Genomic DNA, 26,211 nt, shown 5'->3' with positions numbered 1-26,211 from the left:
TAAAGAATGTAACATCCCAATGCTTTAACCCGATGTTTGGGTCAGGTATGAGGGTGTTATAGTGAATAGAGTCTTATCAGTTTGCAAGATGTCATACAAAAAAATTTTTGGTAAGACATTTTACGAAAATAAGGGATGATTTTACTTTGGCCGGAAAACCTTTTACGTTGACCATCCTATTTTACATGAAACAAGCATCGAAAAAGGTTGAAAATATTTTCCGTAAAACCTTTTACTTGAAACAAATGAAACCTAAGACACGAGGGATCAATAAATATTGAGATTTAATATTGTTTTTTATTTATTTATAACAACATGGATGAATTAAGCTTACAATTTAAGAAAACAATCTATATCGTGATTGTGTATTTTGAAATATCATTGTGTTTGAGATGTTTTATATTTATATAAATTTTAATGTATATTCTATAGATTGTAATGCATTATTTTTTTTTTTTTACGTTAGGTTGGTACGTTGTAATTGTCATTTCAAGTTGTGGCGGTGGAGGAATTCATAGCGGAATTAATTTAGGCATTTGGCGAAAGAGTGTCTCCACCATGTAATTGTGGCAGCAGACTAACAGCAGGGGGGCTTCTAAAATCTACGCCATGTTTGTGTTGTAGGATGACATGAGGGATTGAGGACCAAAAAACCTAATGGGCATTAGGCTATACGGTTTACTCTCTCTTTTGCTTTGACTCTCTTACCCAACCCTAAACCCTATACCTTTTCTATTCTGCTTCGTCTAAAAGAAATTTTGAACAATGCTTATGCAATTTCCTTACTCGTAATATAAGTCATGTGACAAGAAACTTAAATGTCAAAATCAAGGAACACCAAAATCCTGAATGTGAACGTTTAATCTTCTAAGCCAAATAGAGTGATTAATCATATGGAAAACATCATATCTCTTAGGCGTTGGGTTCACCACAAAATGCCTTTGAACTTGCTTCACTCTCCTTTGCATTCTCAGATATTGTCTGTGAGAAATGCCCATCAATATCCTTTTTATGTTGGGGATGTCCTTGACGGTAATCTGAACCGAGAAGGAGTTCCAGTTTAGGACATCACTGAAAGGCGCCACATAGCCGTCTGAAATCAACACCGGAACACACTCTGCATAAATGGCCTCCACAATTCTCGGGCTCGCCACTTCGTATCCGCTAGGACATAGGCAAAACCTGCTGTTCTTCAGCTTCGACATGTACGAAACTCCCTTGGGAAGTTGGTCGTACACTTGGACGTCCGGGTCGTTTTTATCTTTCCACTCATTCAGGAGGAGGTACCGGATGTAGCCGTGGAGATGACCTGCGAAAAAGGCAAGAATGGACCGACGAGAGGGTGGAAGACCGCCGATATCCGCTTCACCCTTTAAGAGATTGATTTCTGGAAATGAGGCGTCTTTAGCTGGAGTAAACCCTTCTGAAGTGTTTGCATTACATAAAACTCTAATGGACTTGTTGAACAAATGAGGCACATAGGAGGATGCAAGCGGCCCCTGCAAGTAAATTAATCAACCAATACGCCTAAATATGATGTCCAAGTTGCAAATATATATTACTTACCCAATCATGGCAGGAGAGCATGAAATGGTCAGCACCAAGGCTACGGTTCCAGTAAGGATATTTACCGGAAATGACATGGATGTAGTCGATGACAATCCTTCCGATGGCATCCGTTTTAAGAGATTCAGACTCGTAGAGATAACGAACCAGCATGGCAACACTGAATGGAAGGAAATAAACCAAAGCCTCATCAGGATCTTGAGTTGTATAAAATTTTCCCTTTTCCACTTCATGAATGAACCTTCCTTCCGAAGAATATATGCTCTTACATGGACCATTATGGAACATTGGTGGCTCTCCTTCCTGGTACACATAAATCTTGAACAGCTTCTCCATCTCTAAGTAACTCCTAAATTATTTCGATTTCAACCAGATCATTACTTCATTGTAATTCAGTCACAAAAAAAAAACTGTAAAGAAAAATTTAATTTGTATACCTATGGAAAGCATTTGCATTTCTGTATATTGGTCCATGAGGAACATAATCTGGATCTTGATGAATCGATGTCAAGTTCCGAACTCGAGCAGCCTCTTTAATGGAGGATCGAGCTCTTGCCATATATGCTTCGAGCATCTCCAACTTGCTGCTTCGCTTTACAACTCTTGTCGTGGATGTAACATTGTCAACGTCTTTGTCAATAAGTGCATCTGAAAAAGACATGTTGGGGGCAAGTTCATCGGTTTCAGCTTCCATGAAAGGAGAATCCGTGGAGGACCCATTGAAGATGGAAGAATACCAGTGGCCGCCATATCTCCATTTCCATGGTGAAGACAACGGAGAAAAAGTGGAAGGGTGAGGAACCAATGTAGAGACAAGAACTAAGAGCACGACGGACGGTATAACAAGGATTAAACCCAAATTCAATGAAGGAGACGACCGGAAAGATGAAATGTGTGTATGCTGAGCCTTGTCATTATGAGGACTTATCATCATAACTACAACAACATGCAGAATCTTGCAATAAAAACCCTTTGTTCTAAATTAGTACCAGAAACTGAAAACAAAGAAAATTAATGGACTTGGTGAAGTAGAAGTAGCTGAGGGTGTTGGGGGATTTATTTCTTGATAGCAGGTTGTGCTTTGCCGCCAGCGTTCACCATTTCTATTAATAATGAGTTTCTTTGAGTCGAGGCTTCCATTTTATTTTTCCAAGTTGGCCTCTATTTATTCCAATATCGGTCTCGTATACACATGTTCTTGCTTCCCTTTTTCATATAGAATTCATATATACACGTACGTGTATGATTTATTTTAATCATTAAAATTTGAAGAAAAAAAAATTAAAGGGAATGTGAAATTGATTTGATTTAATATCCATATTTCTTGCACTAAAAATTGGGGGTAATTATTGATAAAATGTTGGGATGCACTTTTAAAGAAAATAACTCAAGGTTATAAACCTCGAAAAGATGTTTTAATTCAAAAAATACAAATGATATCTTGAGAATTAGGATTATTCTTTGGGAATGCCATTACAGCATGCATTTAATTCATAATATTTAAAATATTAAAATATTCCAAGTTGTAGGAAGGAAGATGATCCCGATAGCCTCTAGATCTGAGTTAGGGAGCCGTCGCCATTACGGACTTGGCACCATTTTCTTCAACATAAACCAATTGCCCCTTGGTTTTTAAAACATGGTTGCACATTCCAACTTATTTATTTAACAACCAGTAAAAACACACTTATCCTTTTCACTTCAATCTAAACAAGGGTTAAGTTTATATTTTATTTGGATAATTATAAATTTTAAAAGAATTAAATTATAGAATTATTTCTTTTAAAAATAATTATGAATTTATTGTTTTAAAGAAATCAAATTTTAATTTTAAATTTAAGTGGAAGAAAATGCAATTTTATAGGAGTAAAGAAGCAATTTTTTTAGATAAAATCTAAAATTATTTATACCCCTCTTCAATTATTAAATAGGAAGATAGATATACTTTAACATGCTTGAATTCACGTCTTCGTGGACTCAGCATACTCATAGTAGATAGACTCACCCTTTATAGTTTGAAAAGAATAAAATAATACTTACGGTGGTGTATTTGATAAACCATTAAAATGAGAACTTTTCACATTTAATATTTTAAATGTGACTAATAATCCTTTTAATTTTTTTACTTAATATAACATTTTTTAATAAAAATGGTTGAATAAAATAAATAGGTTTAGGATTATTTTTTTACTATATAATTATACTGTTGTTTATCACTTGATGTAAATAAAAATAAAAAATAGTTTTTAAAAAGAATGAGATATCATATTTATTATTCATCTAAAATTATCTAAAATAATGTAAAATATTATTTAATAATATTAAAATTAAAAATCAATAATTTTAAAAAATGAATATTTATTTTGATCAAACAATAAAATTATATCTAATACTTATATATTTACTAATTTTAAATATAAATTCAACAATAAAAATATTAAAAATGAAGGAGAAGAGACTTTGAATGGAATTTGAGATATATGTTGAAGAAATGATAGAGATGTGAAATGGGAAAGCTCTAGTGTTTCGTGTTAAGTTTGATGGGTTTTTAATGCTCCCTTACGGAAGAAGGTAAGGTTTTTACACAAAAAGAAATCTGCATTTGTGAGGAATCCAAAGAGTTGGGCTTTAAAAATGTGTTTACTATTTTTCTTATTTCTTATTTCTTATTTCAAAACCAATCCTGACCACCATAACCATTGATTGATTGGCAGCTAGATGAGTGCCGATAGAAAAATTTTGACAGGCTGACCACAAGTGTTGACAATATCTAATTTTGTTTCCAACAAAAGTTTTCCCGACACTTCTAAGCAATAGATATTTTAAAGTATTTACATTTAAATTCAAATGTTAATATACATATTTATAGAATCCTTCTGCATTTATAAGTGCCAACAAACGTGATATTCACATTAGATTCAAATGTTAATTTATATACTTATTGGAAGAGCTAAAATGATATTTTGTTCACGTAATTGATTTTTCGGAAAATCATTTTCAACTTTTCCAGCGTTTGATTGGCGGAAAACATTTTTCATTTGGAAAATGAACTCCAAAACAAGGGAAAATGGGTTACATTTTAGGGAAAATGTCTTACCCTTTCAATTTCCGTAAGACATTTTCCGTGCTCTCCTCTCTATCGCCTCCTTCATTCCCAGTAGAAAATTGCTTCTATTTATCGATTTTCCAGTAACTTGTTTTTTAATTATTCAATACTTGTTTTTTTAACACAATTACAAATAATTAATTTGATATTAGTTTTTTTCAATTTATAACGATTAATATTGTAGCTTAATAATTGAGTATTATTATAAATAAATCATTGCAATATATGTAAAAACAATTTAAAATATAAAAATTTATTAATACATATTAATATATGCAAAAACAACTTTTCCGGAAAATATTTTCAGAAAATCTGCCAAATAGCAAAAAAATATTTTATACAGATTCAATCAAACACCAGAAAATATTTTCCAGTAAATCATTTTACAGAAAAGTAAAACATTTTCCAGAAATCATTTTACGGAAAATATTTTACTGGCAATCAAACAGACCCTAATTGCTTTAGCCAAAGATAGAAGCAAAACAAACCCTAAAACTATTTGTCTCCCAAAATTGTATTCAATTATTACTTTGGTACCTAAAGTTTTCAATTGCGCATGCCACATTACCCTTTTCTTCAGCATTATTAATGGTCGGGGTAAATTGATAATGAGATGAAAAGTTTAGGTACTAAACTGCTATAAAAAATTTAGATACTAAAGTGATAAATAGGTACAACTTTGAAGAACAAATAGTATACTGACTTTAAAAATTAAGATGATGTAATCCTAATATTTATAATGGCATGGAAGATCGCATACCAGAGAAGAAAACAGTATCAGGGTTGTTGCAAAATACAAAGTTTGAGTTTTAAAATAATAGCACTCTGGTGATCAGAGTTTAAAGAAAATTAAGAAGCCTACTTTCCAATACATGAAACACCGATAGACAGTGGCTGGTGGCGACTACGACAAAGACCATTGCCTGATTTTTGAAAACAAAAATGAATTTAATGATGAACATCATCTTTTCTTAAGAGAGAGGTACAGAATTTGTGAGAGATGATAAACTAAAGATACAAATGCTGGTTCTTGGAGTTGACCTAGTTGTTATTAGAAATTATGAGCTCATATTAGATATCTTTTATGTCTGACGAATAGAAGATAAAACACAATTTGTTTGCTTTTTCTATTTTTGTTTTTGCCAGTATGTCAAAAAATTAATTTGTTTTTATTCTGTACTTGTAGAAGCAAGATGTTTGTTGTTGACACTTACGTTAAAATTTCAAGAAGGCTTCTTTCAAAACAAAGACTTTAAAATACTTGTTTTGGAAAATTGCCAGAGCAAGCACTGCAAGGGATTTTGAAGATGTCATGGTTGAATTGAAGAATACCAATCAAGATGCTTACAATTGGTTGAAGGGAAAGAACCCTGCTCATTAGTCAATGTCCCCTTTCTCATTAAGGAGCAAGTCTGACATGCCGTGTATGATCTTTGTGAATGTTTTAACAAGGTAAACCCTATATATTTTTTCTATATGCCGTTTATTTTTTTTTTATTTGTGAATTGTTTTATGATTTTGTAATTGATATTCCTTTCCGCTACTTACACAAGTTGATCCTAGAAGTAAGAGGGAAGCCCATTATGACTATGATGGAAACAATTAGGACAAAATTATGTCGTAGATTGTCAAAAAGAAAAAATAAGCTAGAAGGTTTAAAGGAAACTTGTGTCCAAAGATCAAGAAAAAGCTAGATGTTAATATCAAATATTCAATGAGGTAAATAGATTTATTTTTAAATATGATTGCTCCATGTATGCCTTTATTTTGCCAATATTCATAAAATGTTGAACTGTCTATGTCTCTACTCCTAATATGTTAAACTGTTTTTAGTTGTTTCCCATCACATGTTGTTGGGGAGAGGTATCAAGTTGAATGAGGTCTAGGCACCCAGCATGTGGTGGACCTAGTTGAACATTCTTGCAAGAAATGGGAGATCACTGGCATCCTTTGCAATCATGTAGTGACTGTCATTCATCTAAAAGATGAGAACCCTGAAACTTATGTAGATAACTGCTACACCAAGGAAACTCAGCTTGCCATCTACTCCAACTTCATCAGGCCAATAAGGGTTCTAAGCAATAGGAGCTTTTGCTGGACATGCTGCTAATATTGCCCCATCCAATAAGAAGGCCACCTGGAAGACCTACTAATATCAGAATGAAAGAAATTGAAGAACCACAAACAACAACAAAGCTGACCAAAAAAAGGGTACAAATGAAGTGCAATAAATGCAAGAAATTTGGCCACAATAAGAGGAGTTGTAGAGTGAAAGTTGGCCAAAACCCTCTAGTAAGTCATTTGCCTTGAACACTTAGCTTCATTACTTTACTTTTCATATGCAATGTGTTTGATGGATGACTTGACTTGTTCATGTAGGTCATAAGACACACAGTTGGTGTTCATAACCAACATATGCTGCAAACTCATCAAGTTGCTGCTCCAACTCACTAAGAAGCTGCCCCAAGATAAAAACTTCCATTCAAGAGGAAATCAACTGGACAATCAACTATTGTTAGATGAATACCTTCTACTCAAGAGTCATCTGTCTCAGACCCATTGATGACACCTTATGGATTAAGCTTTACCCAATATCACATAACTAAACTTGCAAGATGTAAGTTTATTTTGTTAATTGTTTTGAGCTTATTGTGTAAATTGCCTATTATTGCTATTGGTTTCTAAACTTAGGCACCTACAATTCCACTCAGTTCAATTGTATTGAACTGTAGGCAAATTTGAAATAGCTTGGCCTATGTAGTTACAAGACATATAGGATTATCTTGTTTTTGTAAACAATTTGGCCCTAATTAATGAATGAACTACAATATTTTGCAATGTTTTATGCTTTTGTTTCCTGTGTACAAAATATCTTTATTGTTTTTAATTCATTCCATAAATTAAACTTTCCAACATCCATTATATAAAACAAATTACATATAACAATGCATTTAACTCACACCCTAAACCCCTTCTTACATTTAACACTACCTCCACCAATGTCCCTCAAACCATTGATCTAGAAAAAACCATAAGCTAGTTTTTCATTTCAACAACCATAACAAAATTTCAAATAACAACGCCATCAACCATATTCTCTCCTTCCTTCTTGCATCTTCCATTGTCCTAACTTTTTTCGAAACACCCAACAACACAATTCGTGAATGAGGCGTCAATGGTGGATCAAACCAGGCGAAAAACAACATGCATTTTGAAACCCACTCTCATACTTCTTGCACCCAAAAAACCTCCTACCTGGGTTGTTATTGAACCAAAAAGTCTTTAAATTGGCTAGGTTTCCACAGTAGCATACCGTAATCATAATGGGTATCTCAATTTCTTATTCTTCTTCTTTCGACTAGAGTTCTTCTATTTAACTAGTAATCCTTATAAATTGATAAAAGGATTTGATACGGACATCCGATCATGTCCAACATGGCACCCTAACGGGTCACATCAGGTGTACGTTACGTTTGTAGCATAAAATGAGTTTAGGTGACTAATTTGTCACTTTTCATAAATATTAGTAACTGATTTATCACTTTTGAAAATTTAGTAACTGAAATGTTATTTTAATAAAAATTTAGTAACTGCTAATATATTTTTCCCTTATTTTTACCAAAGTAATTTTTTTAACATTTAAGCCTAATTTTTAATATTGCTTTATTTTATTATTTTTATCTTAATGTTTTAGAACTTAAAAAGTTTATGTAGGAATGCTTCAAAAAAGAACAAAAAAAAATTATGTACGAAAAATAAAGAATGAGCTGCCTGCAAAATGTAAATTCAAAAGTCCCATTTCCAACGCGACATTTGCCGCACAAAGCCACTGAAACACCAGAAAACCAAAATGCACTTAAATTTCTGAACCCTAATTCCCAATCTCCCCTCTCGCTTCTTAGCAAGAATGGCCTCCAAATTCCCCGACGAACCACCACGCGATACGCAGGGAACGGACAAAGGAAGCATCGCGCTCAGGGAGAAACGGTCGCGGCGCGTTAGCTTCGCCGACCGAGAGATCACCTCAATCCACATCTTCAAGCGCGATGATGAGTACGAGACCCCGCCAGACTCTACTCCGAAGCAGGCCTCTGAAACGGAAAAGGAAGTAACTGAGCTCTTTAGGGATTTGGTGGATAGTGATGACTCCACCAGTGGTGGCGACGACGAGGATGACAACGACGACGTTATGAGTGCCGGAAAGTTGTTCTTGAGGCCGATAGACACGCCATCTCCTGGTGGAAGTAGCACAGTTGGATCTGCTACCTCCAATGATGGTTAGTTTGGGCTGCATTGTTGATTTTTGTAAGCATTTTTTTGTTTAACAAAATTTAGAGTTTTCAGGAATGGTATGGAAAGCAAAATGCATAAATTGTGACTTCGATATTAAATCACATGGTTATATGTCTTTAGTAGGTAGAAGTTAATAGTTTTTGGTGAATAGTGAAATGCTCCATTTTGCTTTTAGATACAGCAATTATGTTTGAAGGTGAGTTATGTTTTAATGTTTTGTCCATCTTTTAGTAGATATGAATTGTGAATTTTCTTTTTAGCAAATTCTATGAATTTCGTTGGTGCTTATGCTGTTTGCCTAAGTGAAGGAGCAAAAAGTGTGTTTCAGTACAAAAGCAAAGAAAAGTTTTGAAAGATTATGAGAAAATATGCAATTGCTTTAGATGACAAAGTGCAGGATTTTACTTCTATATGGACAAATTATGTTATACTCGGTATTACATTTTCAATTGTTTCCTCATTTTAAATAAATTGTGCTGCTGCTTTTTACTTCTTTCATTTGCTTTGTATCAATTACCCAAAAAAGCAAAAACAAGCAAGTAGCAAAAGCATCATAAAATGGAGCCTAAGTAATATTTTATTACTGAAAATTCTTTATGTTCTATTTATAAGAAAAACCCAATGATTTAAGCTAATAAATAGAATGGTTAATGGTGGTTGTTTCCATGGTTTGCAGATGATAATTTTTTTGGACCTGTGTCTGCAAACTTTATTCGATCTGGAAGGTTATCTGATTCTGCTGCTTCAGATGATAACCATGATATCACAATGGATTCGACAACATTTTCGATGCATTTTCGCAGCATTGCACGATCAGAATCAGGAGATTTCGATACTTCAACGGGAGTTCCTCTTCCATCTGAAGAAAAGACTCCTTTCCAAGCTAGAACATCTTCTGATCTGGAAAGTTCTATGGTGTTAACAAAAGTGGGGAAACTAAAGTCTCCATTGGCTGTACCTATTAATGGAGGTTCCAATGACATGAGTATTGTTGGAGAAAGCATGCATCGGTATGATTATGGGAGGCTCCCTCCTGCATTAGAAGCACTCTTGGCTAAAGGCAGTGAATTTAATGCCATCCCTGCTTCTCGTTCTGTTAGGCCAAAATTATTAACAAGTGCTGTATCTCATGGTAATGGTAATGGTAATGACTGCACGGAACCCTTGCATTTTGGGGATTCAGAGCTCTGCACCCGTAATAATAATGATATTTCGGGTAAGGGCACTTCTATTGCTCATAACTCACTGGTTGAGGCAACGAGTGATACAACAACCACTCTTGCAGCTAAAATTTTGCGTGACTGCTCGTCAAACTCAAAGGATAGTCCAGTTGCTGATGATTTTGTTGATCATCAAACTCCTAAGCAGCTGAACAAAGTGCGTTCTTCTATCAACTTGATTCTGCCTAGATTGCTGTTATCTGTGTTTTGGTAATTTGTTCTTAATAATTTAATTTGATAATATCCGGGAACAGAGTATGTTCTCCTATCAATCTAATGGTACTTCGGATTGTTTTCTCAGGATTTTGGTTGTTTTATTTTTAATACTAAATTTGATAATTTCAGTAAGTAGATTAATATGGGTTGTTGTAGCACCATGGGATTCTAGCAGTTTTCATTTATACTGTTCTTCTTTTGGATCCTAACATCTGCAGAGTTGTCATTTTCTTTTTCTTGAAATCTGGGATGCGGTTCTGTTCTTTTTAGAAATCCATGTTTCATCATGATGACATGTCATAGATGCAACTATATTGCACTTGTCAACTCAAGAAGAGTTACTATTCTAGTTTTCACCGAGACAATTTCGTATTTTTCCTCTGTAGATGCCCGCATGTGGAGATGGTTAATGACATTTATATACTTAATTTTAGTTTAGTAATTATCTCCATTTTCTTCAGGATGAACTAAGGCATGGATTTGCTCTAATTTTTAGTTGTTTCAATTTCAGGGAGACAATGAGAATTCTGAAGTTCAGTCTGGAACACGTGTGTTGAATTTGGAGTCCATTGCTATCACTAATGGTACTCCAGTGAACCGGAGCAGTGAAGCTTTTCAGTTAGAGTTGGTCAGACATTTTGAAAATGGAAATCAGCTGCCAACTATTGATGGGCTGAACGAAAATTTTCCTCAGCTGCATGGATCTCCATTAGCGGGGTCCATACATTCATTATCTGCTAAAAGACAACAAATTCTTCTGGATACTACTAATTCACCCAGACGTATGCTATTTGTTACTCCTTCACCAAAGCAATCAGGTTCTGTTTTGAGCAAGGGAAGTATAAATGAAGGTGGGACTGTGGCTTCCATTCTGAAAAGTAATTCTGAGTTAAAAATTCCAGAGCCTTCTTCCTGTGCTTCTGCTTTCAGTGATGGAGGTCCAAAGTCAAAACTTGGATCATCAGAGTCCCTTACTTCTAGAGCTTTGTCATTCAACACAATCATGGAGGAAATGAATGAGGATCTTCAGTGCCAACAGGAAAATGCCTTCACTAATAATGGAGAGGAGAAGTTGTCTGGTGTTGGTCTGAAGCAGGGGGAGAAAGATTGCAGTGGTCTTGGAACTCCAAAAAACGTTAGTAGTTTGAGCCAAGATGGAGAGACCACAGGACTTGCAAAAGATGAATATAATGACAAATCTACTGAAATAATGGCTAAAATTACTTCACCTTCTAAGTTCACTCACTCAGGAAAGAAAGCGACAAATCATTCGTTGACACCAGTAGATTCCGCAGATGCCGCACTAGTAGCTTCCACTTTTAATTCCTCGCCAAAGGATATTGCACGTGAAATAAGCAAAGATAAGAGAGATACTGATACACTTTATAAGCTTGTTTCTCCTCTAGTGAATAGGTTAACTGAGAAGTTGTCATCATCAACGGGGCATAAAGATAGTCTGTTTGGCAGTTTAAAGCTTCACAATGAGGATAATATTGCCATTATTTCTAGACAAGAGTGCAACTCGGTAGAAACCGTTCCTAGCAGTAACAATTTAACTGCAAAAGCTGAAAACAGAACACCACCAAGTGCACCGCTTGTTGACTGTTTAATAAACACTTCTGCAGTAAAAGTGGTGGATGAAAGAGAAAGTAATGGATTTGATTTGCAGAATACTTTCTCAACCTCAATGAACTTCCCTGAGGGGCCCATCAGGAAGCTGCAGTCAGGAGGCCCAGGGAAAAATACCCAGACTGCAGTTGAAAGAACCCAGTCCAGTGAACATTTTATCGAGGAACAGATGCAAGCTTCTGTTTATGCTTCCCCAGATGCACATGCAAGGAAAAATGAGAGGTCGCCTCAAAAGGTTTATATCTTTTTCTATATCTTCTCTTGGTGTCTGTCAGAACTTCAATCAGATCTTTCTCTTCTTTTTTTGTCAATACTGGCCCTTAATTGATACTATGGCTGACATTTAACCTCTGGTGCAATGATTGCTCAGAGCCCCTTTAGAAAGAAGCAAACTCAGAGTCCCACTTCAAAAGATCCAAGTCTATGCCCCTGCAGGAAAGAAATGCATAATGCATTACATGGTGACAATATGCAACTCTCTGTTGCAAAAGGTGTGGTATCTCTTAACTGCAGTCCAAATGTACACAGGATTGATGACTGTCTTCGAAGATCTAACCCTAGTCCTGTCCAAGACATCCAGAACATTTCAAAAAGAAAAAGGACTAGTGAAGAAGTAGCTTGTGTAGATGTGCAACATTCAGATAATAATATCCAAATGCAGCATGGTCTGAAATTTTGTAAAGTTGGAGAGAAAAATATGGACCACACATCAGAATATTCTTATGGAAGTAACATAGAAAATGAAAGGATTGAAGGTGTCAAGATATTGATGAATCAGACTGATGTATGTGTTGCAGTTCTAGGTTTGCTGATATAATAGCAACTTTTTCTTTTTACCCTTCCTTTTGAATTGACATATAGAGCTTGTATTGCAGATTTCTCTCAAACTATCAGCAGATACAAATCAGCTACTGTCTCCATGTTTTGATAAACTAAATATAAAAATGGTACGTATCTTGCTTTTCTAAATTTACTGCATTCATTTAAACAGTTTTCTAAATGGGTTATAGATTGTGATGACATCTTTCATAACCTAAATACCCATGTAAAAGTTTCCTCTTCTATATACATACATGCATGGCCTCAGTAACCTGAATGTGCAGATAAACAAGTTGGAAGATAAATTGCTTCATCAGCAGAAGGTTAATATATTAGAGTTGCTTTGTTCTGAAATCCAATCCCAGCTTTGCTCAGTAAGTAAAATTGGAAACTTAGTTTTTGCAGGGGTACTCATTGCTTCCTTTTACTCTAACCAAACTTCACTATCATATTGCTGATACCACTCTTATTTGTTGCTGTTAGCAGTCATACAATGAATCCTGCAATATTCTACATAAAAGGTTGTTCCCCTCTGTGATTTTTATCACAGGCGTATCACGAATGTGGCTAATATTGGTTTCTGGAATTGGTTTAGCATTACAAGTGGTAAAGTTGCTGAAATGATGGCCTTGCAGGGTAGCTGAAACAAGACAATTGCTCTATAGAATAGTCTATGGAAAGGCTAAAATGCAGTTGATGCATGTGAAGCGTGAAAGATTGCTGGTATTTGCTTTCCTTTCTGTTTGTTTTTTTCTTCACTTCTCTCAAATGCCTACTCTCTATTGCTTGATATATTTCTCATTTCAGAAACAGGTAGAGTTACTAAGAACCGGAGTTCGGAAGTCTCAAATGTTGAAGTTAAATTGTGCCAAACATCATTCTGTTTCTGCTGAAAAGGACACTAAACTTGGCGATAATTCATGTTCAGTTACATTCTTGGACAACCTTGAGGTACCCTCATTGTTTTTCCCTTTGCTGCTATAAAGGCTTCTGCTGGCCTTCATCTGCTTTATTTTACCATGTGTTTTCATCCTTTTTAAATCAAATCCATACGGGATTGGATTTGTATGGCTCTCAATTTTCTTTTTAAAATTGTATTTTGATTTCTTTCAAAGACATTTGAGTGGATAAGAATTTGCTTAAATTAGAATTATTATCTTGGAAGATTTTGGCTTACATTTTCTTAAAAGTTCTATGTCTTAGGAGTATGATATCTATGTTTTTCTTATGATTAATTCTGTATGCCTTAAATTTGAGTAACAATATTTGCACGGTAAGTGTGTATATAAATGTCATGTGATTTTTCCAAAAAATAAAAGAATATTTTTATGTTTTAAGGGCATTGGTTTTCTATATTGTAAAATACTACTAACATTTAGCTTGAAGCATTCCTAAGGGAATATGTGAAGAACTCTTAAATCTGTTGCATTGAATGCTTCTATTAGCATTCTATGAACTATACCAAAATCAGCATTCTCATTTATTATGATTCATACTCTCTCTTAAAATGTTGTCTTTTACAGTTGAACAACACAGTGCCTCTTATATTGGTTTAAAAGATGTGGGTGGTGGATATTTGGTTAGCTTTGTGGATCTATGTTAAGTTTCTTTGTATCATGACAGGGAGCCGGTGGTAAAGTTAGCACAATGAAGCGTGAAGTTGAAGCTCTGGAAAAGAAAATAAAAAATTTAACCAAGTCTTTTGACATTTACTGCAAGATAAAAGGAGAACAGAGTTCTTCTGGCACTATTGAATTGGTCAATGATCATCTAAAGAAGAGAACTTGTTGCAGATTTATACGCCAGGATATTCAAGTATGTTGAACTCTCGCTGTTTTCTCCTTAAGTCACGGAAATTAATTTATATGACAAGAGGCATGACTTGTTTGTTATTTCTTCAGTTGTGGGAGGTTGACAATTTGCAGAACAGGAATGGCCATCACAATATTGTTCTCAACTACCGTGGGTTTATCAGTCAGAGGTTTTTGTTATTGTATTTTTCTCTGTCAAAGACTAACATGTCAGAAATGTTTCACATTTATTCTTACATTATACTGATTTGCAGTCTCACGTTAAATACTGGTCGAGGTTCAAGCATTTTTGTTGCAAACAAATTGAATGATATGAACATCAGTAAGGTAACAAAGTCAACCATGTAAATGAAGCCATTCCCCCCCCCCTTTGTTTCATTTCTCATACTTATCTTTATTTGTTCATTAGAACTTCCCAAACATGGATGCTTGCTTTGCGTTTCGTTTTGTCTTTAACCATGAACCGACAAAGAAGTATGTTGGCCCCAAAAGTTTGGCACAGGAAACACAAGTAAGTACTTTTGTCTCATAATTTCACCTGTACCTTGCTTTTCTCTTCTGCAATAAAACAACTTATTTCAGTTTAACTTCTATCAGAAAAGTACACCTTGCTTATGTCTTGATCCGTGGTTGTACTAGAATGAAGATAATAGTACATATTTTTAGGTTTCAAGCAAGGAACTGTAATTTCTTGCAGTTATCTTTTCTGACTTTGCTTGTTGAACTTGAGATTTTCCTGGTGCACTTTGTTATCTCAGAAATTTCAGTGTTTCAGGATAAAGGCAATGTTTGAAACTGTTTTTATTTTATTTGTTCTGATTATGCAGAGAACCTGTTCACTTTTAAGAAATTTGCTTGATGTGGTTGAGGAAGTACGGATAGCACGGTTAGAGATTAGAAATATGACTCTAAATAGCTTTAATTCTCCATCAGGTACTTTCTTTCCATCATTATGTTATTTGTAACAACATGGTTTAAATCCTTAAGTCAATGGCTTTGGAGAATTTAAAATTTTAGCCTTTTCTTTTTATTATTTTTATATTCTGGGTGGGCATTAGGTTGCTAAGGTTTGAATCAAGCCTCTTGCAATTAGGCGAAGTGGTTGTTGGCTATTTGGTTCTTTTCGTCTTGAAACCATAGTTGAGATGGATGACTAGATCACTTTTCTTGTTAAATATAATGCCTTTTAAGCCTGTGCATGTTCTGTCCTGCCTTGAAACTGTTTTATTGACTTCTTCTTTTTTTCGTTTTAATTTTTATTGAGTGGAAAAAAATATTAATTTTAGGCTCCTTGATGTGGATTGGGTAAGAAAACTGTAGCAATTAAAAAGAATTAGGGCTGAACAAATGAACAGGAAAGAAGATGGAACTCTAGAAACCATAGGGTTATAGAAAACCTCTAGGTTTCTTAATTAAATTGAAAGAAATAATAATAGAAGTCTGCTGCTGTAAATTCTGTTACAGAATATATATAGGAGATTTACTTGGAAACAAAGTTTCTACTCTTCCTTGCAAATAAAGTTTAATTAATAATCCTATACTTAAACTCCCAAGTAATTATAATCCTAGCTGTCAAAAAAAGATATCTAATCCTTTAAATAAAATAAACTGAAATAATAAAATTTATTTATTTTTAATTTGAAGCTCCTGCGTCACTCCTAGATGTTTCTTTTACTAGTGGTAGGATGGCATAACAATCATGAAACAAATAGTGGTCAGGTTTCTTCTTCAGTGAGTTGGACACACTCAAGGTTGAGTCTCTTGTGCAATTACCATCCAAAGTTTTAATGCTTCTATCTCATCCAATTACTTCAATTTTGTAGTAGTGTTGTATTAGGGCTTGAGCATAGCCATACATGGCTTGGCAAAGTAAAATCTCTGTTGAGTGAACTACTTTTGCACTTATATCTGTTGAAATTTAGATTGAAACTTGATAGCACCTCTATGCTTTGCAGCTAAGCAGCTGGATTTGCAGTTTGCTTTCATTGATTTTGACAGTGGTGTAAAGGTGACAATGACTCTTGACATGACTTGTTTGAACTGGTAAAGTCTTTCATAAATTGTTTGTTATATTTTCAATGATAAGCATTTTGCAAGGCTGATGCTTTATCTTATTTCTGAATTGCCCGGTTTGGATGTATGATCATTTCATGTGGTTGAGAAATTTATGCTCTATTGAGAATGGATTAATTTGTAACCGGTAATGTCTGATGCATTATCTTATATCTGAATTGCCTGATTTGGATGATGACTCTTGACAGCATGTGTTTGAACTGGTAAAGTCTGGCATAAACTGTCCTTTAAACGTTTTTATTGATAAGCATTTTGCGAGTCTGATTCTTTGTCTTATATCTGAATTACATGGTTTGGATGTAAGATATTTTCACGTGGTTGAGAAATTTATGCCGTAATGAGAATGGATTAATTTGTAACTATTGTATAATTTGTATCCAGAGCTTTGGTCTTCGAAAGTTGCAAATAGTTTGTAATTGCTTTGTTTATTATGTTGATTTTATACTAATTTCTATGGATTGGTTTGGTTCGATAATTAATGTAGACTTCAAATTAATGTCTTTCTTTTTCCAATAAAACTTTAGTTCAAAAGTCAGATAATTTTATTGTACGAGTTCAGTTTTTTAACTTTGGATTGACTGCTTAACGTATATTGAATGTTATATTATTGGTCTTGCTATAAAAGTATCATCAATATTTGAGCTCTTTTAGGTCATCAAATTTTCCAGTTCTGGAACAGATTGTATTATAAGTGACAGATAATGATTCTTTACATGTTCAACAGATGCTGTAATTGTCTAAATATACAAATATTGGTTTTGTGCACATATGATGATTGCTTATTGTTGTATCTTATTTCATCTTTGTAAAATATTACATTATGCATCAACAAGAATCAAGGCAGATATGTTTTGTTATAATTTGTCAACTAATTATACTTTCTTTTTTCTTGGTTTCTTACAGTGGAGTTTATCCTTCAGATATCCTACCTTATCAGTTACAGACTTCTGCCACTGGGACCGAAAGCCTAGCACTCTCAGCTGAAATTAAAGCAGCGGTTGGGAACCTTAGATCTGGATATTCGAGGATTATAAGGATCTGTAGGTGTGTTTCCCAGGTGATTCAATCTTCAGGCAGGTGATGAGGGTTTCTAGCATCTTAAAGAAGACAGGAGGGACATCAACAATTTGTTGGAGTCCTTTCAATATTTGCTTGTGTGAGCATGAAGTTTCTCTGTAAATTGTATTCTGCATGTTACAACTTGCCCTGACATCCTTAGTAAGTCATGATTACATTTCTTTCTCAAATTTGTGGAACAATTTTTTGTGGTTGTGTAAATCTTTGTCCTGGGGCACCTTAAAGTAGCCTGTTTAGCTGAACCCGATGAGTTTGAAGTAAAATGAACTCTTTTAGCAGGCTAATCTCTTTTATCTTTTTCCCTATTTTTTCTCCTTGTTTTTTGTTCATTCCAAGTGGTAGTATTAATGATTTGAGGACTGACAAAGTACAGATACCCAAGACCTAATCCTAGTGAAGGAATCAACTTGTTAACATTTGAGAAATAAATCATGATGTTCAATCCCGGCATTGTGGACCGAAGTGCGGCATTTTGTATAGTTTGGACAGTGTATTTTTTACACTAGAAATGAGAGCCCTGCCCTGCTAACGAGGTTAGCTTATCTTTCCTTTGAAAAAGAAAAGTCCCCTGAGAATTAAATTTTAGTTGTTGAAGTGTGTACATCATTGTTGTTTGAAATCGTAAATTCTAGGACCACCTGATTTATAATGTCGTGCTGTTTTGGACCACTTAAGCCATTGTAGGATATCGAATGTGTTTTTTCAGAGGTCAAAAATGTCTGAAATTGTGAATTTAGCTTCGGATGCTCGTTCAATTGTATAGTGTATACAGATTTGTCCTGCAGTTATAGAGGTGTATATTTTTCTAATTGCCGCGTGTAGAGGTTACATTGATTTAGCAGTCCAGGTTTCTAGGTTCTAAATTTTATAAACGGGAATCTGTATTTAAACACAGTTTTCTTTCAAAAATAAAAAAGGGAGAAAGAAAATCTATCCAAAAAATGGATTTTTCTGACGTGTCTTAGGTTTGATGAGGAGGATAAGCTGTTTCTTTCACACACTTATTTTTGGGAATCAAACTTCACTTTATGCTGAAACATCATATTGACAAATCCCATATTTTTGTAATCCATTTTGTGTAATTCTCCTTTGGCTTAATCTCTCGCTCTTCATTTTATTTTATAATTTCATATTGGAATCTTGAAAAAAGTACATTGGGATTTACTGGAGCCGAGAGTACTTGGTGAGTTGGTTGGTGCTATTAAACATATAGGGGGGATTTATCCCTTAAGAAATAAGGTTATATTTAATCTTTGAATTTGATGAAGTTTTCTGATTTTATCTTCAAGTTTTTTTTTTTTTGCTACACGTTAGTCTTAGAATTTGATATTTTTTTAATTTGATATTTGAACTTAGATTTTGTTAGGTTACATAACATGACATAGAATTTGTGTGATATCATCATTTGATTTTAAAAATATATATTTTAAGGTATTTTAAAATTTTTAAAAAATTAATTCTTAAATGATAAGGTGGTATAATTTTAGAGTATTATATGATCAAATTTTAACATAATTTAAATTTAAAATAAAATTTAAAAAATATAAGATTTTAAAATTAAATTGAAAAAGGTTATTAAATTTCAGGACAAGATGTCTTATCCCTAAACCAAAAGTCGGTTCCAGTCAGATTCTTGTTAACTAGCTTGAATCAAAAGCAGACCCAACTTCAGATTCTTCAGGAAAAGGGAAAAGAAAAGAAAGGGTTTTATTTTCAGGTTGGGTACTGATGAAAAATTGGACACTAATTGTTGGGGGAATATGGAAAAATTTAGGAAGGGGAAATCTGTGGGACATGTGGAATTTTGTAGGTATAACATTAGAACGTTATATTATATTAATAAAATCATTAATCATTGAGAGGGAAGGGCAGGTTTGGTATTTGGGTTTTTATAAAAAAATGGAAAAGAAAAAAGTGAAGCACTTTTTGTGGGGTTAAATCTAACCTGTCTTTTCTGTGTGCATCAACTTGCTCATCACTCAATTACAGACAAATGCCTTATCTGAATAAATAGTTAACTATTTGTGCTGCCCTGATCTTTTTTACTTTTTTTTTTTATTTGTATAAACATGCATATTTATGTTTATTATAATTTATTTACATCTCCGTTTTTATGACAATTGAACTTGCATCTGTTCTCCACTCCCTTAATCTTTTTCCAAACAAATTTCTCTACACTCATTCCCCCTTTCTTTTGCCACTTGTTTCTCTCCCCCCAAAATCACATTGATGCCATGGCTTAAAAATTTTGACTTGCTTTGCCCTAACTAAATATTCCTTTTTATTTTTCAATTTTGCATTTTAAGTAAATATTCAATTTTATATCAAATTATCAAAATAATACTATATCTTTTATTTAAAAAAACTTAACCTATGTACTTTTCACAATTGAACTAAGGTATTTTTTTTTCTTTTACAAATAAACAGTGTACTATTATTATAATTATTGCTTTGGCTTCACTTTGTTGAAAAGGACATTTGTAGAAAGCAAATGAAGGGAGTGGGGTGTCTTTTCCATTGGTCAAAAATATTTGAGTGTGGTTGTTATGGTTTTCTTAAAGAAAATTACAGACACCATTCCATACCTTAAAGTTCCTCCTTTTTAGGTTATAGGCCGCCAAGTGCCCTCTTACTTCAACTTTATTTCCTACGGATGTGGTGGTTTAATTTTATAATGAATAATTTAAAAAAGTTAAAATTTGGATTACTATATTAAATTATGTAATAATTTGAGAAACAAAGATTAATAACATGCGCACGATGTAAATAAGATTTATATAAAACAAAACATTAACGTGTAAAATTTTATTTGTGTTTATAATACTTCTCATACACATAAAAATAATGTGAACACATTTTTTTATGAAATAAAACGCTACGAAAAATGATGTAAATATGAGATAAAATTGAGGCCCATATTCCTCTAATTTGTACCATCGTGACAAACTTTCTAAAATGTCACAATATGAAATATATCATTGACAAGACATTCATATATTAAGTTCTGCATAAGATGAATTTTTAACATTATAAACATTACATATAAATTTTAAGAGATATAAACATGAAAATCAGTAAAAAGAAAATATAATATCATTGCAAAATAACATAAAAACCACATTTTCAAATGTGTTAAAATTTATATAAAATAAATTATTAGCATAGAAGTTTATATAAATTTAAGTTTATGATAACTTATTTTTTAATAGAAATACGGCCAACATTTATTTAGTTTTGAAAATAGTATGGATGGTTTTGAAAACGTATGTGCCTTATCTAGTTACCAAATCAGAGGTTAAAATTCACATTAATGCTACGTTTGGTAAGAGTGTTGTTTTTTCTTTATGTTTTAGCATGTACTAGTGTCACGAGTCGTGGTTCAAAGCTCATGACCATCGCACCAAATGCATCCAATGGAGGTCTATTGCTCAAATGGGGATCTTTGGCCCACGAGAACTGGCCCGATTCAAAGAGCTATTAGAGAAGCCTGTCAGATTGAAGCCTGGTTGGCCTAATAATGAAGACATGGCAACTTAGGCTGATATGGTAACTAATCTTAGAAGATAGAAGGAGTCATATCTTGTAAATATTAGATTAGATTTGATATGGCATATCTTGTAAATCCCTAAAATAAAGGGATATGGTTAATCTCGTCCGTCGATGTAAATATATCTTGACCGTCGATTTTGGGGGAGCTCAACTATAAATAGAGAGTCTCCCCCTCAATTGTACTGACTCCATTCATTGTTTCATCATTCTTTGTGAATAAGAGAATTGAGAGCATTTACTCAAACACTTTGTGAGCGCTCTTTCTGTTGTTCTTTTGTTTAGCTTCTTTTGGCATAAATCGCTTTCGCTCTTCAATTTGGTGCCTTGGAGGAGTTCTTAAGGAATCGTCACTTGAGTTAAGGCCGACTTAAGCGAGTTTGGACGAACGGATCGCCTAAGGCCGCACGGATCGCAAGAGAAAACTCTAGCCCCGTGACAAGTGGTATCAGAGCTGTTGGTTCGAACCAAATGATATCTGAGTTATTGGTTCGAAGGCACCATTGGGATGTCGAAAGAAGAGTTCGAACAAAGGTGGGCGACGAAGTCTTTGAGGGAGACATTATCGGTAGTAGAGGAACGTGTGGGTAAACTTGAGGGATCTATGGAGGATGTAAAGGAGGCACTTGATGGGGTCGAGGATCGCATAGCAAACTGGAAGGAGCAGTCTAGAGACTATGTAAAGATGTCTCTTGATTCCACCATGGATAAGGTAAACGAGTTGTTTAATTCACATAGGGATAAACTGTCGGAAAGGAATGATGCTCTCGAGGCTATGATGATGGCTTTGAAGGAGGAAACAATGGCCACGACGAGGGCTTTGAGCACAAGAATAGAGGAGCTCGTGGGAGAGCTGGCCTTGTTTCGAGTAGCCATGGGAAAAGGAGTGGCAAATGCAACACTCAATAACGAGGATGTCTCGAAGCCGAAAGAGTTTGTGGGGACAAGGTCTGCATGCGATGTGGACAATTTCTTGTGGAGGATGGAAAACTACTTCCGTGCCAAAGGCATCGTGGACGATGCGGTTAAAGTAAACACTGCTTCAATGTTTCTTACTGACTTTGCGTTTTTATGGTGGCGAGGCAGAACCACAGATAAAAGGCAAGGTGAGATTGGGACATGGCAAGAGTTCTAATGCGAATTGAAGGGACAGTTTTACCCAGAATTTGCTGAGGAAGAAGCTCGGGCAAAGTTGCAAGGGATAACGCAACGGGGCACAGTGGGGGAGTATGTTCGAGAGTTCAAGGAACTTATGCTCCAAGTTTCAGAGGTGACCGAAAGAGAAGCATTGCTTGCTTTTTAGAATAGATTGAAGCCGTGGGTCAGACAGGAGGTGGAACAAAGAGGTGTCCAAAAGCTGTCGGAAGCCATGACGGTAGTTGAGTCCGTGGTCAAGCTTGGTCTAGGGAAAGACAAGCTTGGGTCTTCCAAGTCGGAGGAAAGGAGCGTATGTGAAATGGATCACAAGGAAGATATTGTTGATGGCAACTGCAACGGTGACAATGGTGGTAATGGGAAACCATGAGTTGGGAAGAAGAAACCCAAGAGGAAAATGGACAAGCTGAAATGCTTTCTTTGCGACGGTCCACACATGTTGAAGAAATGTCTGAAGAAATCCGAGCTTAAGGAGAAGCCGGTGGGAAAGGCTTTGGTACTTGGTTTGAGCGCAATGGGTGTCGAAACCAAGGAGGCCGAAAGCGAGAAGAAGCCAGTGGAGTGCTTCTTGTGTCATGGTTCGCATAGGTTGCAGAAGTGTCCGAGAAAGCCTGTCATCGAAGGGAACGATGGAGCAGACAAGGAGCCTAAGAAGCTTGGTTCGAGCAAGGGAAAAGCCGAAGCTAAGAGGGCAAAGAGGAGAGAGGGGCAGCTGTAATACCCAATTTTAGCCCGGGCTCACATATGGAAACATAATTTTTGAGGATATGCAATCTTAGATATGATATGCAATCCTAGATATGATATGCAATCTTAGATATGATATATACAATCTTAGATATGATATGTAATCTTAGAAGATATGATTTTGTAATCTCAGAGATTTAATTTGTAGATACCCTTTAATCTCAGCCGTTGATGTAATTGATCTGTACCGTTGGATTTGGGGAGTCTCAACTATAAATAGAGGCCTCTCCCTTCAAATTTAAAAGGACGGGAGAAAAAGAGGAGGAATAAAAAAAGAACGATTGGTAGTTTTTTAAAGGTGGTTTACTATTTTTTTTCTTTCGATTATTTTTACTTATTTACGATTTTAAAAAAGGGAGAAGGTGATACCACTGCGAATTTTATTTATTTATTTATTTAGCCCTCCGCCTTTTAATGTTTTTGTAATTAAGTTTTCTTAATTTTTTTAATTTACCCTTTTATTTATTTTAAATTCTAATTTAATCCTTTTGAACGACACCGTTTTAGATGAGAAGGGAAAATTTCCCTTCCAGCCCCTCTATGTAATTCGCGCATTCAAATTAGTCCTTTTACTTTTATTTATTTACGGATTTACCCCAGATTTTTAAATTGCGATTCAATTTAGTTTTTTATGTTCTTTTTATTTATTTTATTAATTAATAGTGTAATTATTATTTTTATTCTATTTTTTTATCTATATATATTCCTTTTATATGTACACATATATATTTTTTAACGAATATTTTCCTATATTTTTTAATGAATATTTTCATATTTATATGTATACATTTACATTTTTTAAGTGATTAAATACTCACCCTTTTTTTCTTTTTTAAAATATACTTATTTTTATTATTTTATATATGTACGTATAATTATATTTTTTCTTTATTTTCATAAGTATATTATGTATTGTATTTATATATAAATTCTATGACCTAAAATTTTATTTGTAAATTATATGTATATTTTAATCTTCATAATTTCCATTTGTACATCTTTTGGTCCTTATTTATTTGTTTGCTATCCCATCCATTGTATAATTGTGTTTACATTTAATATTTTGCATGTCATGGATTACCTTTTTTATTTCGTTTATTCATTTGCTTATATTATTTTTATGTCGATGATGTATTTATTATTGTTATTGTTATTATAGCATTTGCATGTATAAAATCACGTTGCATCATTTTTTTACTCAAATTTAAAGATAGAAAATTTTTAAAAATTGAGATAATGTTCGTATTTAGGATTTTCAAGGGAATTGAGCCCTAACGTATTGGGTTCCAATTTTATTCGTTAAATCCGATAATCGAGCATTTCTCTTCAATCAAAAAATAAAAACTCATTATTGGGAATTCAACACGTTGTGTCCTAACGTATTGGATGTGACGCATTGATTTCTCGAAATGAAGATTTTTTTAAAAATAATAAAGGAAATATTCCGAGTTTGGGATTTTAAAGGAATTGTGCCCTAACGTATTGGGTGTGATTTCTTAAATCTTGGATAAATGGATGTTCTTTTAAAGTAAATGAAATATTCCGAGTTTGGGATTCTAGAGGAATCGTGCCCTAACGTATTGGGTTTGATTTCTTAAATCTTGGATAAGTGGATGTTCTTTTAAAGTTTTATTGTACAAGTATTTTGACCCAATTCATTTTGGGGAAAATTAGAATGCTGTGCCCTAACGCATTGTGTGTGGTATCTTCTTTCTCTGAAATAATAAGGGTCTTAATACATAGCCTTTTAAGTTTTGCTAAGGATTACGTTTTTTTTTCCAAATTCTCGACCTTAAGACACTAATTAATTAACTAGGTACCAATTTTGGGCGTTACGAGGGTGCTAATCCTTCCTCATACGTAACTGACTCCCGAATCCGTTTTTCTAAAACTTGTAGACCAATGCCATTTTTTTAGGTGATCCAATCACACCCTAATAAATATTGGTGGTGACTCCCAATTTTAATTTTTTAAGGTTGACAACCTAAAATATTTTTGTTTTTCAAAAGATGGTTTCAACAGAAGCGAGTGTCATCGGAGGGGCTTCCACCCAAGGAAGAGGTGAGTTTGTCATCGGACTTAGAAGAAAGAGTTGCGATGAAAACAGTGAAGCTGGGACCAATTAGGCTCAAGTTGAGTGAAGCGTCGGAGTTGGCCGAGTCATCGATAAGGCTTCCACCTATGGGAGAGGTGGGTGGTGCATCAGACTTCAAGGAAAAAGAAGTGATGCATGTGAGACAATTGACCAGAGTAAATGCAAAGGTACATTTCGAACATTGTGATAGTGTTTTGCATTCTAACTTGTTGACTTGGCAAGAACGTAGGGGCCCTTTCGAAGTTCTTGAGCAAAGAGGCCGAGAGACTGTGGACAAAGCGAAGCCAAGGGTGGTGAATCACGAGGATTCTATTCGAGAAAAGTTAAAATGTGGACAAGAGAGTGACATAACTTCTTGTCATCGAGATGTACAAACGAGTAGGACGGTTTGAGTTAAGAAGCGACGTAAGCCGAGACAAAAGTCCCGAAGGAAAAGAAAGGCTAAGGCGTCGAGACGAGACCGAGGCGAATCAAGTCAGTGCCATTCGGAAGTCGCAACGAGGACATTGCGAGAATGGGTGGGGGAGAATGTCACGGCCGCAGTTCAAAGCTCGTGACCATTGCGCCAAATGCATCCAATGAAGGTCTATCATTCAGATGGGGATCATTTGGCCTACGAGAATTGGCCCGATTCAAAGAGCTATTAGAGAAGCCTGTCAGATTTAAGCCTGGTTGGCCCGATAATGAAGACATGGCAATTTAGGCTAATATGGTAACTAATCTTAGAAGATAGATGGAATCATATCTTGTAAAGATTAGATTAGATTTGATATGGCATATCCTGTAAATCCCTAAAATAAAGGGATATAGTTAATCTCATCTGTCGATGTAAATGTATCTTGACCGTCGGTTTTGAGG

The 26,211-nt window shown here is 34.5% G+C and overlaps 2 protein-coding genes across 8 annotated transcripts; one reads left to right on the top strand and one right to left on the bottom strand.

Moving 5' to 3' along the window:
• Window positions 1-594: 594 nt before the first annotated feature.
• Window positions 595-2,681, bottom strand: LOC105803393 (probable glycosyltransferase At5g03795). 2 transcript variants are annotated; one of them, XM_012635546.2, is made up of 3 exons: window positions 2,004-2,681; window positions 1,567-1,915; window positions 595-1,457 (listed from the first exon to the last, which is right to left on the bottom strand). In XM_012635546.2, the coding sequence occupies exons 1-3, from the start codon at window positions 2,498-2,500 to the stop codon at window positions 828-830; spliced, it is 1,476 nt and encodes a 491-aa protein (XP_012491000.1). In that variant the 5' UTR covers window positions 2,501-2,681; the 3' UTR covers window positions 595-827. The 2 variants fall into 2 exon arrangements, with proteins under 2 accessions (XP_012491000.1, XP_012490999.1); XM_012635545.2 differs by having other exon boundaries at window positions 597-1,499.
• A 5,737-nt stretch (window positions 2,682-8,418) lies between these two features.
• LOC105803394 (uncharacterized) lies at window positions 8,419-18,094 on the top strand. 6 transcript variants are annotated; one of them, XM_012635550.2, is made up of 16 exons: window positions 8,421-8,949; window positions 9,642-10,342; window positions 10,913-12,265; window positions 12,401-12,814; window positions 12,906-12,977; window positions 13,134-13,223; window positions 13,333-13,370; window positions 13,485-13,572; window positions 13,663-13,800; window positions 14,473-14,664; window positions 14,751-14,830; window positions 14,915-14,987; window positions 15,070-15,171; window positions 15,488-15,593; window positions 16,616-16,703; window positions 17,637-18,094. In XM_012635550.2, the coding sequence occupies exons 1-16, from the start codon at window positions 8,580-8,582 to the stop codon at window positions 17,812-17,814; spliced, it is 4,083 nt and encodes a 1,360-aa protein (XP_012491004.1). In that variant the 5' UTR covers window positions 8,421-8,579; the 3' UTR covers window positions 17,815-18,094. The 6 variants fall into 6 exon arrangements, 5 of the variants coding, with proteins under 5 accessions (XP_012491004.1, XP_052479319.1, XP_012491002.1 ...); XM_052623359.1 differs by having other exon boundaries at window positions 8,422-8,949; window positions 13,336-13,370; XM_012635548.2 differs by having other exon boundaries at window positions 8,422-8,949; window positions 13,336-13,370; window positions 13,657-13,800.
• The last annotated feature ends 8,117 nt before the right edge of the window (window positions 18,095-26,211 follow it).

This window comes from Gossypium raimondii, chromosome 11, assembly GCF_025698545.1.
Source record: "Gossypium raimondii isolate GPD5lz chromosome 11, ASM2569854v1, whole genome shotgun sequence".
NCBI lineage: Eukaryota > Viridiplantae > Streptophyta > Magnoliopsida > Malvales > Malvaceae > Gossypium > Gossypium raimondii.
This window is presented reverse-complemented; position numbering and strand designations above follow the sequence as displayed.

Bases quoted from the DNA above. Each gene is read 5' to 3' on its own strand.
- LOC105803393 (XM_012635545.2), bottom strand. From the start codon at position 2,500: ATGATGATAAGTCCTCATAATGACAAGGCTCAGCATACACACATTTCA. The intron at 1,916-2,003 runs GTATACAAATTA...GAAATAATTTAG, and splicing joins AATGCAAATGCTTTCCATAG to GAGTTACTTAGAGATGGAGA. The intron at 1,500-1,566 runs GTAAGTAATATA...ATTTACTTGCAG, and splicing joins TGCTCTCCTGCCATGATTGG to GGGCCGCTTGCATCCTCCTA.
- LOC105803394 (XM_012635547.2), top strand. From the start codon at position 8,580: ATGGCCTCCAAATTCCCCGACGAACCACCACGCGATACGCAGGGAACG. The intron at 12,266-12,400 runs GTTTATATCTTT...ATGATTGCTCAG, and splicing joins ATGAGAGGTCGCCTCAAAAG to AGCCCCTTTAGAAAGAAGCA. The intron at 15,594-16,615 runs GTACTTTCTTTC...TATGCTTTGCAG, and splicing joins TAGCTTTAATTCTCCATCAG to CTAAGCAGCTGGATTTGCAG.